The sequence below is a fragment of the Sarcophilus harrisii genome, chromosome 3 (assembly GCF_902635505.1).
Source record: "Sarcophilus harrisii chromosome 3, mSarHar1.11, whole genome shotgun sequence".
NCBI lineage: Eukaryota > Metazoa > Chordata > Mammalia > Dasyuromorphia > Dasyuridae > Sarcophilus > Sarcophilus harrisii.
In genome coordinates this window covers 394,628,604-394,645,862 of record NC_045428.1, presented here as the reverse complement: position 1 = coordinate 394,645,862, position 17,259 = coordinate 394,628,604, and the positions used below count along the sequence as shown (strand labels likewise).

At 33.9% G+C, this 17,259-nt stretch overlaps 1 protein-coding gene across 1 annotated transcript in view; it reads right to left on the bottom strand.

The window, feature by feature from the left end:
- Window positions 1-17,259, bottom strand: part of PDE11A (phosphodiesterase 11A) — a 452,396-nt gene that overhangs the window by 195,720 nt on the left and 239,417 nt on the right. Inside the window, exons 7-9 of the mRNA XM_031960412.1 lie at window positions 6,317-6,392; window positions 4,813-4,880; window positions 3,799-3,891 (exon numbers count right to left, since the gene is read on the bottom strand). Of these exons, the coding sequence (XP_031816272.1) occupies window positions 3,799-3,891; window positions 4,813-4,880; window positions 6,317-6,392 (237 nt within the window). The remainder of the gene's footprint in view (window positions 1-3,798; window positions 3,892-4,812; window positions 4,881-6,316; window positions 6,393-17,259) is intronic.

Here is a 17,259-nt window from a genome sequence, read left to right as displayed (position 1 = left end):
CTCTGTGTCTCTCTATCTCTCTATGTGTGTTTCTCTCTGTGTCTCTCTCAATGCAGAAGCCAAGTAATATTGTTTCACCTCCTTCCATCCATGCCCTGTCATTCACATACAGGAGCATCCAGAGAACCTTACTACATAGAGAGAATAATTTTTAAATTTGTACTTTTCAAAAGACATCACAGCAGCAAAAACCTTTGTCAAGGAGATATCTCCTGTTTTATGCCTCTCTTCAGTCATTACCAGAGTGTTATTGAACAGTAAACTTTGTGATTACATTTATCAAGAAATCATGTACAATCTTAACATGTGCATGAAAGATTCTTTTCTAGAAAAGTTTGTTACTAGAACATCATTATACTAGGTCAAGTTCTCCCACACATATCTTTTTTGGGTAATCATTGAATAATGAACACAGTGATATCTTGTATTTTCAATCTCTTTCTATTAATTTCATCACTGTGAAGACGGAAACTAATGTAGAAAATCATTTGTGAAAGCTTATCATTTCCCTTCTTATATTTTCATCAAGAAAAACCCTTAATATACATTTAGATTATTCTCATGAAACTCTTAAAAGGAAGAAAAGTAAAAAAATGGGTCAGAAGTTACTGATGTCCTCTTCATCTTTTTTTGGTGTGGGGAGGGGAGATTATACAATCTATGGCGTTATTTCCCTATTCTTTTAGTACCTTCCCACTGAAATATATTATAGAATGATTCTTCAATGTTTTCAAAATTATGTCATCTCTAACTTGACTGTCTTTGCCTTCCTACATTTCTCATTTTTAAACATTAATAATAGCTCATTTGACTTGGTCAGGTTGACGCTGTTATAATTTTATGCACTGTCTTCAGCTTTACTTCTAATTTGATTTTGTCTTTTGTTTTAACCAGTCAGTGGTCTGACTGCACAGAGAGTTGATTTTTTTTTATAATTCCTACATCAAGAAACAATCTTTTCCTGGTTTATAAGACATAATCAGTTTTAATTTGGTGATGATTATTGATTGTCATGTTGAGCATCTTTCAACACTCGTTAGGAAGAGTAAATTCATGATATATAGAGATATGCTCCTTCTGAGTACTATACAGGCTACTGGTTTCTCTTTTTTTCCCAAACCTGCATAATATTTCTCAATATGCTTTATATCTTCTTCCCAATTCCCCCTTACCATGTGCCCATCTTTGACAAGTACATGCCAATTTGATTTAAAAATGATCATGTACTCTAAAAAATACTTCTTCGTACCCTTGGATGTACAAAACCCCAAACTCCTCAGCTTTTTTTTTTTTGCTTCTCCAAGGAGAATTTATAAGTCAAGCTTTCATTTAGTAGCAAATTCTTTTTGTCTTATGGTTTCACAGAATCAAACCATCCACAGATACTTTCTTTTAATTATTTTTTTTGTATTTGTTGGATCTTAAGATCTGAGTTACACAAGGAAGAGACTATTTATAACTAATATGTAAGTGGTACAAATTAGGCAGTCAAAAATAAGGAGAAATACTATTAGTGTGTATTGAGATATTTATATGAATTACAAAAGTTAATTGATGTTTGTAAGGCCTGAGGACCAAAAGGGATTTAGTTCAGGAGGGAACCCTGTTATTTATGGGACTACTTTCCTAAGTAGTTCCAAATAAACCATGTATCTTCCCAATTATTTTATGTGCAGTGTAATGAGAAGTGAAAATATGCTTAAGATGGTATACTTTGTGGGGTAATTATCATAATTTATATTATGTGATAATTTACATAATAATTTATGTTTAAAATAAATTGAAATGACTTTTTCTGATTAGAATCTCATACTTTTCCATCTCTACTTCTATCTCACTCCCCTAAAAGCCTTTCCTTTAACTCTACCATATCCTTACATCATTATCTTAAAGCTCTCTTCCCTTTTGCCACCAAACTCTGAAAAATAATTGCCAACATTTGTAGCTGCCACTTTTTCACCAACCACTCAGTTCCTTGAAATTTGCCTTATGTTTTCTACCACTTAACTGAAAATGCTCTCTTCAGGGTTACTAAAGAATCTCTTTACTATTTCATATGCTGGCATTTTCATAACCTTTCTCATCTTTGACTTCTCTACAATTTTTGATATTATTGAATTTGCCCCTAGATAATCATATACTTTTATTGTTTATTCGTTTTACTCATGTCTGACTCAATTTGGGGCTTTCTTGGAAAAAGTACTAGATTGCCATTTCCTTCTCCAGTTTATTTTACAGATAAGGAAACTGAGGCAAACAGATTAAGTGACTTGCCTAGCTGGTAAGTATCTGAGACCACATTTAAATTCTGGTCTCCTTGACTCCAGGCCTGATGCTGTATCCACTTCACCATCTAACTGCCTACTCACATCCTTTGGGTTCTCTCAAAAAGTTCTTTGATGGTTTCCATCATGTCTGACCTTTCCTAGATTGCCCCTCATCCCCTTATTCCTTAACATGATTGTTCTCCAGGGATTTATCATAGGAAACTTCCCTTCTCTCTAAATTTTTTTTAAGTTCTTGAGGTTTGGTTCTGATAAAGGTCTCATTTCCAAAATATATAGAGAATTAACTCTAATTTATAAGAATCAAACCATTCTCCAATGATAAATGGTCAAAATTTTCACATGATGAAATTGAAATTATTTCTACTCATATGAAAGGGTGTTCCAAATCACTATTGATCAGAGAAATGCAAATTAAGACAACTCTGAGATACCACTCCATACCTGTCAGATTGGCTAAGATGACAGGAACAAATAATGATGAATGTTGGAGGGGATGGGGGAAAACTGGGACACTGGTGCATTGTTGTTGGAGTTGTGAATGGGATCCAGCCATTCTGGAGAGCAATTTGGAACTATGCTCAAAAAGTTATCAAACTGTGCATACCCTTTGATCCAGCAGTGCTACTACTGGGCTTATACCCCAAAGAGATCATAAAGAAGGGAAAGGGACCTTTATGTGCAAGAATGTTTGTGGCAAGTCTCTTTGTAGTGTCCAGAAACTGAAAAACGAATGGATGCACATCAATTGGAGAATGGTTGGGTAAATTGTGGTATATGAATGTTATGGAATATAATTATTCTGTAAGAAATGACCAGCAGGATGAATACAGAGAGGCTTGGAGAGACTTACATGAACTTATGCTAAGTGAAATGAGCAGAACCAGGAGATTATACACTTCAACAACAATACTGTATGAGGATGTATTCTGATGGAAGTGGATGTCTTTACAAAGAGAAGATCCAATTCAGTTTGGATTGCTAAATGATGGACAGAATCTGCTTCACCAAGAGAAGGAACATTGGGAAATAAGTATAAACTGTTTGCATTTTTGTTTTTCTTCCCAGGTTATTTTTACCTTTAGAATCCAATTTTTCTTGTGCAACAAGAGAATTGTATGGATCTGTACACATATATTGTATATAAGATATACTTTAACATGTTTAACATGTGTAAGACTGCCTGCCATCTAGAGGAGAGGGTGGAGGGAGGGAAGGGAATAGTTGGAACAGAAGTGAGTGCAAGGGACAATGTTGTAAAAATTACCCATGCATACGTTCTATCAGTAAAAAGCTATATTTTTTTAAAAGGGGGAAGAAGAAGAAAGGAGAAATAGGAAGCAGGAGAATCAACAAAACTATTCAATATGTCAAATACATCAAAGAAGTTTAAATATATTAAATATGGCAAAAGTCTTTTAAAAAAAGTTCCCGAGGTTCAAGTTTCATCTCTACAAAGATGGCTTTCAAATCTCCAATGATACCAATGGCCCTCCATTGCCAATATACTTACATCAAGAGCAACAGATTGCTTGGCCCAGGACTTCTTTACTTGATCATACATTATTGTGTTGTTGATCCCAAGGCCACAAAAAATGACAAAGGCCTAAGAAAGAGAAAGGTCACAGTTTAAAACAGATAAGCAGCTTTCAGGGACAAGTGTGAATTGACTTCTTATTGGTTTAGAACTGTGAATTCACTAAGGTAAGAACTCCCAGTGAAGAAATAACTTTCACCAATGGGGATCTGTAACTCTTCTGCAATTTTAAGTCTTTAAGAGTTGCCTAGGGGCATTGAGAGCTTAAACAACTTGTCCAAAGAGCCAAAGGGAGGAAATAAGCATTTATAGAGCACCTGCTATGTGCTGAGTGCTTTATAAATATCTCATTTAATCCTCATTAACAATCCATAACTGGTGTTATGAGGATCCTTCTTTTATAATTGAGGAAACAGAGAAAAAACAGAGATTAAGTGACTTGTATAGAGTCACATGGATATTAAGTGTTAGAAATCTGTCATTATGGAATTTGTGTGGTCCTAAGTGAATCATGCTACCTCCAATATAATGTGTTGTGAATTACTTTGTAGATTTTGAGAATAACCTTCACATAATTATAGAATATTTTGCAAATAAAAGACTTTGGAAATATAAATGTTTAAGTCTCATTTTCAACTCTAGGTTACAAATGCTGATCATAGCTAAGAGACAAGATTGGGAGAATTCAGCAAGAGCCAGTAGCTGGCAGTGGAGAGAAGTAGCCAAGAAGGGCAAGCCCAGCTAGACTAGAAATGAGCAATCACATAGACAATCCCAATAAAACTGACTGTACCATATGAGGACGCTATGACAAACTGGTCACATCCAGAAAAGAGAGAGTACATAGGGATGCAGTAGATCTAAATGAGCAACTCTTAACATCAAGAAAGCTCTAACCCTCCTGACTTAAGTCTCTGAAAGAACTTTGGCCCAGGTATAATTTTTAAGTCACTAACTCCCCTCTCCCAGTTTACAAAGACCTTTCTGTACCTCAAAAAGTCGTTGATCAGCATCATCAAAAGGTTTCCCATCCAGTCTATTTAAGACTTGAGCAACTCCTGTTGAAAGAGTTCACACAATGATGTTATGAAACTAGAAGGCCAAGTATTGCCAAAATTCATAGCAAGAATTTAGCTCATCTCTAATCTGAAATATCTGACCATACACAAGTGCTCTATTTAAATTCTGTCCACCTTGGCTCCCTATCTGGAAGAAGGGACTTAGAAAGGAAAATGGTTCTTTTGAGGTTTCTAGAGCAATGGCTTTTAGACTGAGTAGCACTAAAATTTATAAGGAGATACAAAATATCTTTAGGGTTCCCTGAATCTATAACCCATTAGAACTCTGTTACAGCATGGTTGGTTTTGGTATAGATACACTCAAGGGCAAAGCAAATCTCTAATCATGAAGACCTACAACAAAAATCTTTCTAACTCCAGCCACGTTACTTTATCCATTTTGCTGCTTACTTATTCTGTAGAAAGTGACATACTTTTACAAAGAATAAGTCTATGGAATTTGCTAGGAATTTGTGGGTAAAATGAAAAATTTTAGACATCTCACTTTTAGATAAACTAGTCCCAATATAGAAATAAAATTAACTCAAAATGATGTGATTTTACAAGATAGGAAAAAAATATTTGGTTATTTGTCTTCATTTATTGTCATAGTATTAGGTTGTCATTCTGTTACTGTCAGCACAATTACTGTCTGCATTGGTCTTGCTTTGTGTTTTGTATTAGGAATTGTGATTTTTAACCCTTGCCTAAGTATTCATCTTTTCCCATGTGATTGATCCACCCATAGTATTGACAGATATTTGATTCTGTTAAGTAAATGAATGAGAAATATCATTTCCAAATTTAGGTTGAGGTACTAATTGACAAAATACGGACTTCTACTTATAAGCACTAATCAGTTCCCTGGAACTTAATGATGAAATGTATCATGCTGATACAGCTAGAAATGAGGGATTTTTTTCCCTCATAGAATAATACCTGTTATTCCCAAAGGAAAATATCTCTCTTTTAGTCTGAAGAATCTTATTAGTGTTTCTTTGTTCTGTTTTGCCCCCTGTACCAACTCCAGGCTTTCCAGGTGCAATGATTTCTTGGATGTGATTTTCAGAGGCAGGATTGGCTAGTCAGGTATCACTACTATGAAAATATGGACTATTCCATGTCTCTTGGGAAAAGTCTAAATGCCTACTAGTATAGCACTAATTCAGCATGTCTCTTATTTCTCTGCATTTTAAGTATATGATGAACTTTTGTCTTGCATTCAATAAAAATTTGCTAATAAATGAATGGACAAATACTTAATTTCCTCAGAAAGAAGTGTGAATTTCTTACATGGAGTCTGTCTAAACATGTGGGATAGGATAAGACTCAAACTAGTGAATTCTAGAGCTCAAAAAAAGAAGAAACAATACTGACTTCAAAGGAAGAATACTTAATTCCAGAACAATATTATCCTACTTATATTAATATCTTACCAATTATTTGGTGATTGCTGTTCCAAATAGGGACACAGAGCACAGATCTTATATGAAAACCAGATATCTGATCAGCCTAGGATTTTTAAAAAAAGAATTTAAAATGTGTTAAAATATATATTAACCACTCATTACTGATTTATAATCTGCTCAATTTCCATGAACAAATCTTTTTTAAAAGGCTTAAAACAGTATGTTTAAAGCAATTTTTAAAATACATGCATACTTAATCATCTGTTTTCAACTCTGCCTTTCAGAGACTGTAAGGACATAAAATTCTTCTTTTTAATTCCTGCAACTGTTGGTGTAATTTTCTTCTCAAATTGCATTATATTTGCATAACACAATATACATATATATGCATATATACACATACATGTGTGTAATTGTATTTGTACTATGCATATATAAATATATAAAATATAAGTAAATTATATAAAATAAATTATTAAAACATAAATAGATTTTATATGCATATATAAACACACTCACACATACATATACATACTTGACTTATTTGACAAGGAGAAAGATATGGTCTGTAAAGGACAACAACAATTTTGAATATAAGTTCATTATAAATGATTGACATCATAAAAACTAAATTGATTATATTTTAATGATCAGAAAATTGTTACTGATGTAGGAGTCATCCGTGAATCATCTGTCTCTGTACAAATTTTTGTAAGGTCATCCATAGTGCATGTCCTTATTACAAATGAGTAAATTAAACTTTAAAGTACTATAAAAGTATTAATTACTATTACTAATAGACAATAAAACTAGAGGTACTATAGGTGGTACCCCTCTTCTGAATGAATCCACTCTGTATTCTTTTCCCTGTTAACATTCTACCTATTTCACAATTTTACCCCATGCTAAATGCAAAGGCAGCTAAGGGGCCCTGTTTATTGTAGTACGTTGGGCTTGAAATCAGAAATACTCATGCTCTTGAGTCCAAATCAATCTCAGACTAGCTGTGTGACCCTGGGAAAGTCACTTAACTCTGTTTGCCTCAATTCTCTTATCTGTAAAATGAGCTAGAGAAGTAAATGACAAACCACTCCAATAACTCTCTATCAAGAAAAGCCCAAGTGGAATCCCAAAGATTCGAATGTAAGTAAAAACAACTCAAGAAAAAACAAGGCCTAGGCTAGTAATATTTACAAATGCATGACTCTCAAGCCACATTTTGTTATCACTGATAAATGAAGGTGACTGAAGAGTTTGGTATAGGAATGGAGAGGGATAAGGACTGGATCCATGTTTTTACTGATATAGGGAACTCCCAGTAAACTTTTCCTGTTAATGCAGGCTAGTACTTTCTCTATAACTTGGTCTTCTAGAGATATCTGGAGCATGAAGAACTTAAGTGACATATATTTCTAATAAGATGCTTTGGCGGTTAGTGGAAAAATTTTATCGAACTAAATTCAACTTTAAAGTTTAACTAAATAAAATTTATTTAATTAAATATAAAATAAGAAAAAACAGAATAGAAAAAAAAATAAAATTAAAAAAAGACAGTCACATGCCCAGAAGAACAACAGGAAGGATTCAAAATACATAACAATAAATTTCGATATCAAGAAAGAATATATAATGATAGAAGAGATTATACATTTGAGACTGTCAATTTTTTCTTTGCTTCCTTGTAGGTTATTTTTTTTTTTGTTCTATGCTGTACAGTTTTTACTTTATTCTTTTTTTCCCCTTTCATCTGAGTTCAACTTTAACCTCAGATACTTACTTTATATATGACCATGAACAAGTCTTTTGATCTGGGGATAATAATAGCACCTATTTCCCGGCATTATTGTAAGGATCAAACAAGATAATATTTATAAAAAATTCTTAGCACAGTTCTTGGAATATAGTTAACATAAATGTTATTATATTAGCTATAAGGTAGATTATCTTGTTTCTTAGTTCACATGATTGAGAATCAAGATAGCTAATAGTTGACATTTATATTGCTCTTGAAGGTTTACTAATTTTATTGCATATATGGTTTCAGTTTGGTCTTTATGACAACCTTATGGGTATTCTGAGATTTAGAAAGGCTATGATTATACAAGTATTCTTCTCACTATATTGCATAACTGACACATAGACAACAGTGAGAAATGAGTCTTCATAGATCAATAGTTAAGGAAGAGAAAAGGAGCCTAATGAGAAAGTACAGGAATTAAAAGTGATAGTGATTCAGGACAAGGCTATGTTGTTACAAACAGTTTTACAAAATTCAATGGTTTTAAGGTCACCAAAGTAAATTAAAAGGTGTTCATGATAGCACAAGTTTAAATATAAGCTAAATATATTCTGTTCAAGAATGTAGAGAAAGGTCTAATGAATTCTAAAAAGGAAGTTTTAGTGATTAAAAAGTTAAATTATCAGCCATTTGAAAACCTAGATTAATTACCAAATTCTATAAAAACTACATATAGATAAGATTTTACTTCACGATATTCAAACAAAGGAATTAGATTTTTAAAAGCCTCCTTTTTTTGGAGAAAGAATCATACATGTTTGAAATGATAGAATATAAGTTCCTTAAAGGCTATAATTGTTTTATTCTTATTTTTGCATGGCAGTATGCTAAATACATACTCAGTTACTGAAAGAAGTCTTATTCTGAATAGCATTTTCTTAACTCCTGATTCTAAGATGGTTCTCATCCACCCATTCCATTAGGGAAAGTCCTTACATGCTTGGGGTAGACACCCCCCTAACTCACTCTACAGTTTGAGATCCCTTGGTTGCTCTCAATCTGGTTTTGCCCATTTGCCAAAAACAGTTTACCTGGTGTAGCCACTGTGCATGTGAAGCTTCTTGAAGCCACAGGTGAGAGTTAGGTGGATCAGGCACATACCAAAGCAGCCCTATAAAAAGACTTGGCAGCCTTCATCCCAGAGGTATTAGTCTTCCCTGAATACACCCTACACATCAATTTGTTTCAATGGCCATGAAGACTAGTGAAAGAGTGTTTATAGCCTAGTTAGACATCAAAGGCTCTGAGGTCACCCACCACATCCCAGGCTATCATTGGTTATCTTGACTCTGTCTTGCCACTGGGCAGTGATGACTCTGGAGGAGGAATGAGGCTGAAGACTTCATGCAATTTTGACTCCCACCTACTATGTGCCAGACACTGTACTAAGTGTTGTGGATACAAAGAAAGACAAAAGACAGGCTCTTCTTTCAAGGAGCTCATAGTCTAAGATCCAGCTTCTTAAACTGTGGGTCACAATCCCATATGGGCTCTCATAACTGAATGGGGGAGTAATAATTTTGTGACTTATTATTTAGTATCAGTAAATGTTTGATTTGTACACCTATTTTAAATACCAACCTATCTGGAGTTACATAAACATTTCTCAGGCAAAAAGGGGTTACAAATAGAAAGAGTTTAAGAAGCCCCAATATAAGGGAGGAAATCTTGAGTACGGTAGCCCCCAAAATCAAATAAAAAAAATTTATCACAAGTCTTGCCCTTGCACAAAGCTAATTCTACTATTACTTGCTGGATTTTTTTCTTTCCTTTTCCCTGGATCTTTCCTCTTTGAAGTGCTAACGTAGAACTATAGTGTGTCCAATTGTTTGCTCCTTTTACTTACTTGGTTGAGAAGGGATGGGACAACCCTAAATCTGTTTTCCATCATGACACAAATGGAAGGAATGTAAAATTAAACAAAAGGAATGCCCTAACTTGGAGTATAATTCATTTCTTTTGGATTCCTGGATCCCTTTTAGAGATGCTGTTTTGTATCTTACATCAAAAAGGTCAAAGGATTTTTAAACATAAGGTCCTAGAGAGCAACTCATTTTCAAGAGATCTTAACAATGAGTTTCATGATGTTATAAAAAGGAAGACAAAATGATTGTCAAGTTTTGAAGTTTCTCATGCATAGGGCTTAGCCTTCAAGAATTCATCAAACTTATCCAGTGAAAATGTTATCTACCTACAATTGCAACACATCTGTGTGTTTTTGTGATACCATGAAGGGGGAGAACCACATCTAACAATGACCTCGGACTCCAAGATCAAATTTGTAATTCTTGATGTCAAAGCAATATCATTAGTAATCAAGATAATATAATCAGTAATCAATCAAATTGATTGAAAATTTAGTTACTATAGCAGTTTGGTAGCTATAGATAATTTAGTTACTATAGTTGTATATGGCTCCCTGAGAGAAGTTAGTAATATTACGGAAGTATTAAATTCACTTTTGTCCTTGCTGCTAAAATAGTGCTAAATTTTTATACTTTTTAAAATTTCAGTCCCTTGGGACAAACCTTTAATTGCTCTGCTCTTGCTAAGGCCTAACTGGCCTAGTGGATGGAATGCTCGGCTTACCATGGAGAAGATTCATCTTTCTGAATTCAAATCTAGCCCCAGACAGTTGGTAGCATTGTGACCCCAGGCAAGTCTTAATCCCTTTTGCCTCAATTCTATCATCTGTAAATAGAGCTGGAGTGGGAAATGGCAAGCCAATCTGATATTTATGCCAAAAAACTCCAAATAGGGTCACAAAGAATTGGACTAAAATGACTGAACAATAATGTTAAGGCCTAGTCTACAGCATAAAATTGAAGATGGCTCCTTTTTAAACTTTTTAAAATATCTTACTTTTTTACTTCATATTTTGGACAGAAAAACTCATATCTGGATGAAAAATGTTCCTATTAAAACATAGTTTATTAGGGAAAAAAACATGTGGTCATCTACCTCTATTAAAGTCCTATTCTGATATGCTTCATCATAATGTGAGGATGACACTTCCTCCTAGAAGGCCATACTCCTAGAACCTCAGCTCTGGCAGGTTCTGCCCTGAATGGCGGGAACTTTCTAGATGTATAGTTTTTGCATCTTGGACTTCTTTGACAACTTCAAATTTTGTATTTGTAGATTATATAATTTTTCTTAGAATAAGAGAAAGAAATGCTGTTGTTATTGTTCATCAATAATCAAATCAATAGTAAATTTACTATCAATAATATCAACAATTTCAATCATATCAATCAATATGTATCAATAATAAATTTCAGCTAGAGGTTAGTGAAAAAAAGATATAATTTTTTTCCTATCCAAGTTCATGAACTGCTGACACCATATAGTGTCTATATGCTGACACCATAGAAGTCTGTGAATTTCAGGTTAAGAACTCCTGTTCTAGACAAAGGCAATCCTGACATAGAAGCAAGAAGATGAAATGATTCACATTATAATATATATAATGAGTTCAGTATTTGGAGGTAGAAGACCCATATTGAAACAAGATTCTTCCACTTAAGATGATTTTACACAAATCACTTAACCTCTCAATTTCTTTATTTGCAAAACGTAAATAGTTACTATCATATCTCTTCAATGGGTTTTTAAGAGGATCAAGGATGATCATGTATATAAAGTTCTTTTAAAGCACTATGTAAATGTGAGATATTGTTAACATTGGTATACATATAGGTAAATAGTATATATTTAAAAGGCTTTAACTTTTTGTGTGATCAAATGAAATAATATGTATAAAATGCTTTTCAAATTTTATAGTATTTCATAAATGCTGGCTTTCAATATCATTATTATTACCTCAAATATTTAGCTTCTGTTTCTTTCCCATTCATGGTAACATATCATTTCCAGAGTTCATATGTGAACAAATATATTCATATTCAATAAAAATAGTCCTTGTACAGAAGAATAGATTCACCTTCTCAAGGGGAAAGACTGAAATGAAATATAATTTAATCAAGTACATGCATTCAACATCTATACTTTAATCAATCTGAAATGCATGGTTTCATTTGGATAGATACTTTCTCTTTGCTGACTCAGATGACAAGACCTTCCCTCTGTTCTTTAGTAGATAGCTCATTAGTTGTTGTAGACAAAAAAAAATAAGCAAATAAATTTAATACCTGGTAGCCAAGCTTCTGGTGAAATGTCTTGACACACTTAATGAAGTCAATATTCAATGAACAGACACATTCAGGGCAGAACCTGCCTGAGCTGAGGTTCTAGGAGTATAGCCTTCTAGGAGGAAGTGTCATCCTCACATCAGAACAGGACTTTAATGAAGGTAATTTTTTCCTAAATAAATCATGTTTTAATAGGAACTTTTTTCATCCAAATATGATAGTTTTTCTGTCCAAAATATGAAGTAAAAAAGTAAGACATTTTTTAAAATTATTAAAATGTTTTACACAGTTTTTTAAATTCTTTGACATAGATTCAAGGCAAAGGCAGGTGCCTTTGTATTTCCAGCACCAAGGAAAGTGATTTACACATAGAAGGAACTTTATATGTGGTTATAGAACTGAACTGAAGCAAGGACAAAAATAATAATCAGAAAGTCCCCTTGACTTCAATGTAGACTCAAACTATCCTATAGCTGAAAGAAAGAGAAGGGGTTGTGTTTCTAAGAAAACTTGTTGATGTTTGATAGTTTCTCTAGACCCAATTTTCTATTAGGACTAAAACTTCTTTAGGTTGACTGCTCTATTTCCTTAAGTTTTCTGATATGTTTGAGTCACAATTGGATATAAGGTCCCCAAGATCAGGGACGGTAGCCTGCCTACTTTGCTAAATGAAGAAGACCTAAGGAAAGCTTAAAATTTCTGAGTCATTTTATCACTTAAGTCAAACAGTAATAATGATCAATAATAATAATAATAGCTAGTATTTATATAAAGATATAAGATTTGCAAAATGCTTTCCATATATTATTTTAGTTGATCCTCACAACAACGCTGTCAAGTAGGTACTATTAATATCCCCATAGATAAGCAAACTGAGGTAGACAGAGGCAAAGTGACTTTCCCAGAGTCACACAATTAGTAAGCCTGTGAATCTAGATTTGAACTTGGGTTTACTTGATACTAGGCCCAGTTTCTTGCCCACTGTAACACCAAACTGCCTCTAGTAACAACCAAAATTCCTTTTCCTAATAGCAGGGAGTTTGAATATCAACTAGCCACCAATTCTACAGAAGTCTTCCTTCAACTCCTGTTCCCCACCTATTAGCATGAATCAACACCAGTTCTCTTCATAAAAATAACTATAAAAAAAGCCTTTTCTGAATTTGGGATCTCCCAACACATTTGATCAATTTTCTCCATAACTGTCTTTCATTTTGTAATAAGTATGTCCCCTGAATAAAGTTGACTTGTTTTCCCGTCTTTTTCTCAGCTTTGTCCTTTCTTATACTGGATTTTGGTACTGTGAACCTTCCTAAACTCATATCAGACATTATGTTACATTTATAGTTGTATACTCAGGCCTGAGGCTAGTACTTCAAACCTGGCAGGCATTAAAGAGTCAAAAAGAGATAGATGGAAGCAACTGTCCTGCTACAGGACCATCTTGGTAGTAGATGCCATAAGCGTGATTCCAGGATTTTCCCCAGGATTGTCACTTTCTGACAGTTTTGACAATTAGAATGGAAGAACAGGTTGGAAATTATCCATTATAAGGGGTTGGTAGAAAGGAGAGAGAATAACTGCCTTATTATTCTTGCTAACTAATGAATCCTTACACAGCTCAAGGAAGTTAGTTTTATATTATTTCCATTTAAAAGTAGGGAATACAGGAAGGCAAGAAGTTTTCCCAGCACTGCCGAGACCTAGAATTTTGAAATGTCTGAGCAGTGTCTCTGAATATGTAGTCAAAGTGTGTTACATTTTGCCACTGATAAGCAACAACAGGGTTATGATAGCCTGGAAAAAATATGGTCATATATCCCAGACACAGATGAGGAGAGAAATCAAACATCCCCAGATAAACTTAACACAGTTTCAAAAGTGCCATATATCTCCAGGCAAGTTCTTCCCCTGGAGATTATTTTCAACCAGGGATCTGAAAGACTGGCTTTCTCTAAAAAGATATTAGTTTTCAGTTGTATTAACTTTCTGTCTTGAAGGAAATGGTTATATAGTATTTTAACTTGTGAAGTCATTTGAAGAACGTTAAAAAAAAAAATAGAACAAGGTGGGCTCAATCTTTTGAATGAGGGCTTTGTTTCCATAGGTTATTTTATGCTCTGGGTATAACAATGATTCACAGTTATTACTCTGGCAAACAGTGTTGGAAGATTCCTTAGAGATGAGGAAGAAAACTTACACTAACAAATTGTTTTTCTTGTTCAGTAAAAAGCCATTTTGACCAGAATCCTTTCCCTCCACTGTCCTACAACACATCAATTAAACACAAATCTTTCATTAAGGAAAACTCTTACAACCAAGTATACTTCCTCAAATGTTTTTTTTTTGTCTGAAATCGAAGAGCAACATATAAAAATACAATTAAAAATCATCTTATGATAGAACTTTGGTTCAGTATTATCTGTATCACAGTCTGAAAGTTTATGTATATTTCAAGACATCTCATTCCATATCTCATATGCAAGAACTAAGCTAAGTACTAGGGATACAAAGACAAGGTTCTCTCTACCCTCAAGGAGCATACGTTCTATTAGAAGGATGCCATTCGATAGGCAAATACTGTGTATTTGTAGGAATGGAAAGAGAGAAAGAGTGCAACTAAGTTAGGGGCTCTGAGAGACTTTCAGAAGGAAGTTAGATTGGAGGAAAAACAAGAAATGGATGGAGGTGATGAGGGAGTATGCTCCAAAGTATGCCTTTGTTTTTAGTTTAGCTTTATTCCATTTCTGGAAAATATGCAATTTCCTTAATTTTTAACCCATCTTTGCTGTCTACAAGCACCATTTCTTTTAATTGACCCAGAAAATGAAATATTTCTGTCAAATCTAAAAAATAACGGGTGTCTTTTGTGTCTGAGGATTCTTAACTTCTTTTTATAGCTAATGTAAGTAGCGTCCTTTTTTGTCATGGACTATAAGTTCAAAACAAGTATAAAATGGCTGTCATTAATCAGTCCATGACACATTAAAAGCACATCTGTGGACCCAGCAAGGAGAGGACATATTTAAATTCCTCATATCTTGTTATCCAAAAGAAATTCCAAGGCATGAACTGACTTGCTCTAATGCATCTTTTGTCAAAAAACAGTAGCTGCAAGTTTGTGCCTCACTTATTTTTATCTCAAAACTGATTCTGTTGTTTATATCCCTTAGCTTCTTCTGGAATGATGCTTCTCAGTACTCTATCTGTCCTTCAAGCTACTAGAAGAAAAAGGAGGAATAAAGAGGAGAAGAGGAGAGGGATTAACATTTTTCTTCTTGATACTTCATCAAAATAAGTTTATTTGATAACCAAGAAATACCCATCAAAGATTTCCTAGTTCTTGAGAATAAGCTCTCCAGCTTGTCCAGAAATATTTATTAAGGCTTTTGGAGATGGATTGGAAAAATAATCATACACAAATAAAGACTTTGTCTATATTTTTTCCCTTAAAACCTAGGAAGGAAGAAAAATGACAAAAGCCAAAACAACAAACAGATGCTTCTCCAATCCATTATAATATCACAGTACAGGAGCTCATTTTAATTTCAAGATGGCTTTCCATATTGAGCTCATAAGGCCAAGTTATTGTTGGGACTCAGTGAGTTTTTGCAATGTGCCTATTCTGGGAAAGGAACTGATCTAGTTTCAGAAGATCCAGGAGAAGTCCCTTACCCTCAGTGAAATTAAATCAAACTTGAAGGTTGTGCTGGTGCATCTCAACTGCCAAGAAAACTGAGGTTAGGATCACTTAAACTTGGGAGTTCTAAGGTGTGATGGGCTATGCCTACCTACTGTCTACACTAAGTTGGACATTTATATGGTAAATTTCTAATTGCATGGGACCACCAGTTTGCCTAAGGAGAGAAGAAAAGGACCATGACAGAAATGGAACAGGTCCAATTGCTCATAATCATCAATAGTGGGGCACTGAGATGTTAATGCACTCTGTCTTCAACCTAAGAGAGATACCCATTCTTAAAAAAATCAAATTTGAAATCAAACGTATTAGAATTAATAAAATACTGGCAAGACTTTTAAAGATTACATCTAGTTCAGAGCATTAATTTTTGTACCTAGAAAAATTCTCTTTAAACATTTTATGAGTCTGAATTTTTAAATATATGGTAGTTTTCAGCACAGAGGAATCACTTAATAAATGCTTGTTGTTGAATTCAATTATATCTGTAAACACACATAAAGATCTTTAAGTGTTCCTATATAACTACACTTCAAGAATTACCCCACATAGGACAGCTGTGTCATACAGTGGATGGAGCACCAGCCCTGAAGTCAGGTCAAATATGACCTCAGACAATTAACATTTCCTGGCTGTGACCCTGGGCAAGTCACTTAACCTCAATTGCCTCAGCAAAAAAAAAAAAATTGCCCCACAAATAGTAGATGCTTAATAAAATGCTCACTGATTGATTTGATTCAATTGTAGCAGTGACTAATTTAATTAATAAAATAAATTTAAATGATTAATCAATTTAGTTTAATTAATTGCCACATTGACTGATGCCATATCACACACATATGATGATCTGGCAGTCAGAATTAGAATATAAACTTCTAAATGCCAGGGATCGCATGATGAAGCCAGATTAAATAAAGTGCTATGTTTAAGGAGCTGGAAAAAAAAACTGAGTTTGTATCCTGCTTTAGAAATATACAATCCTGGGTAAGAATCCTTGGGATGATAATAGTTCTTAAATTTTACAATTATTGTGAGGAGCAAAAGAGAAAATTATATAAATGAATATAAACCTTAAAGGACTATGTAGATGACAGCTATTATGATGATTAGTGTTGAGGGGCAATATTGCCTAATGGTGAGAGGGCTGGCCTCGGAAAAACTCAAGTTCTGCCTTTGAAATATACTAATTATGTAACTCTGGGCAAGTCACTTTCTAATATTGTAAGTTAGTGATCAGCAAAATTTATGACTGCATTGAAAGGAATTTTCACACCAGGAAACATATCTATGTGTATTATTCATTCATTCCATACTCAGCTGC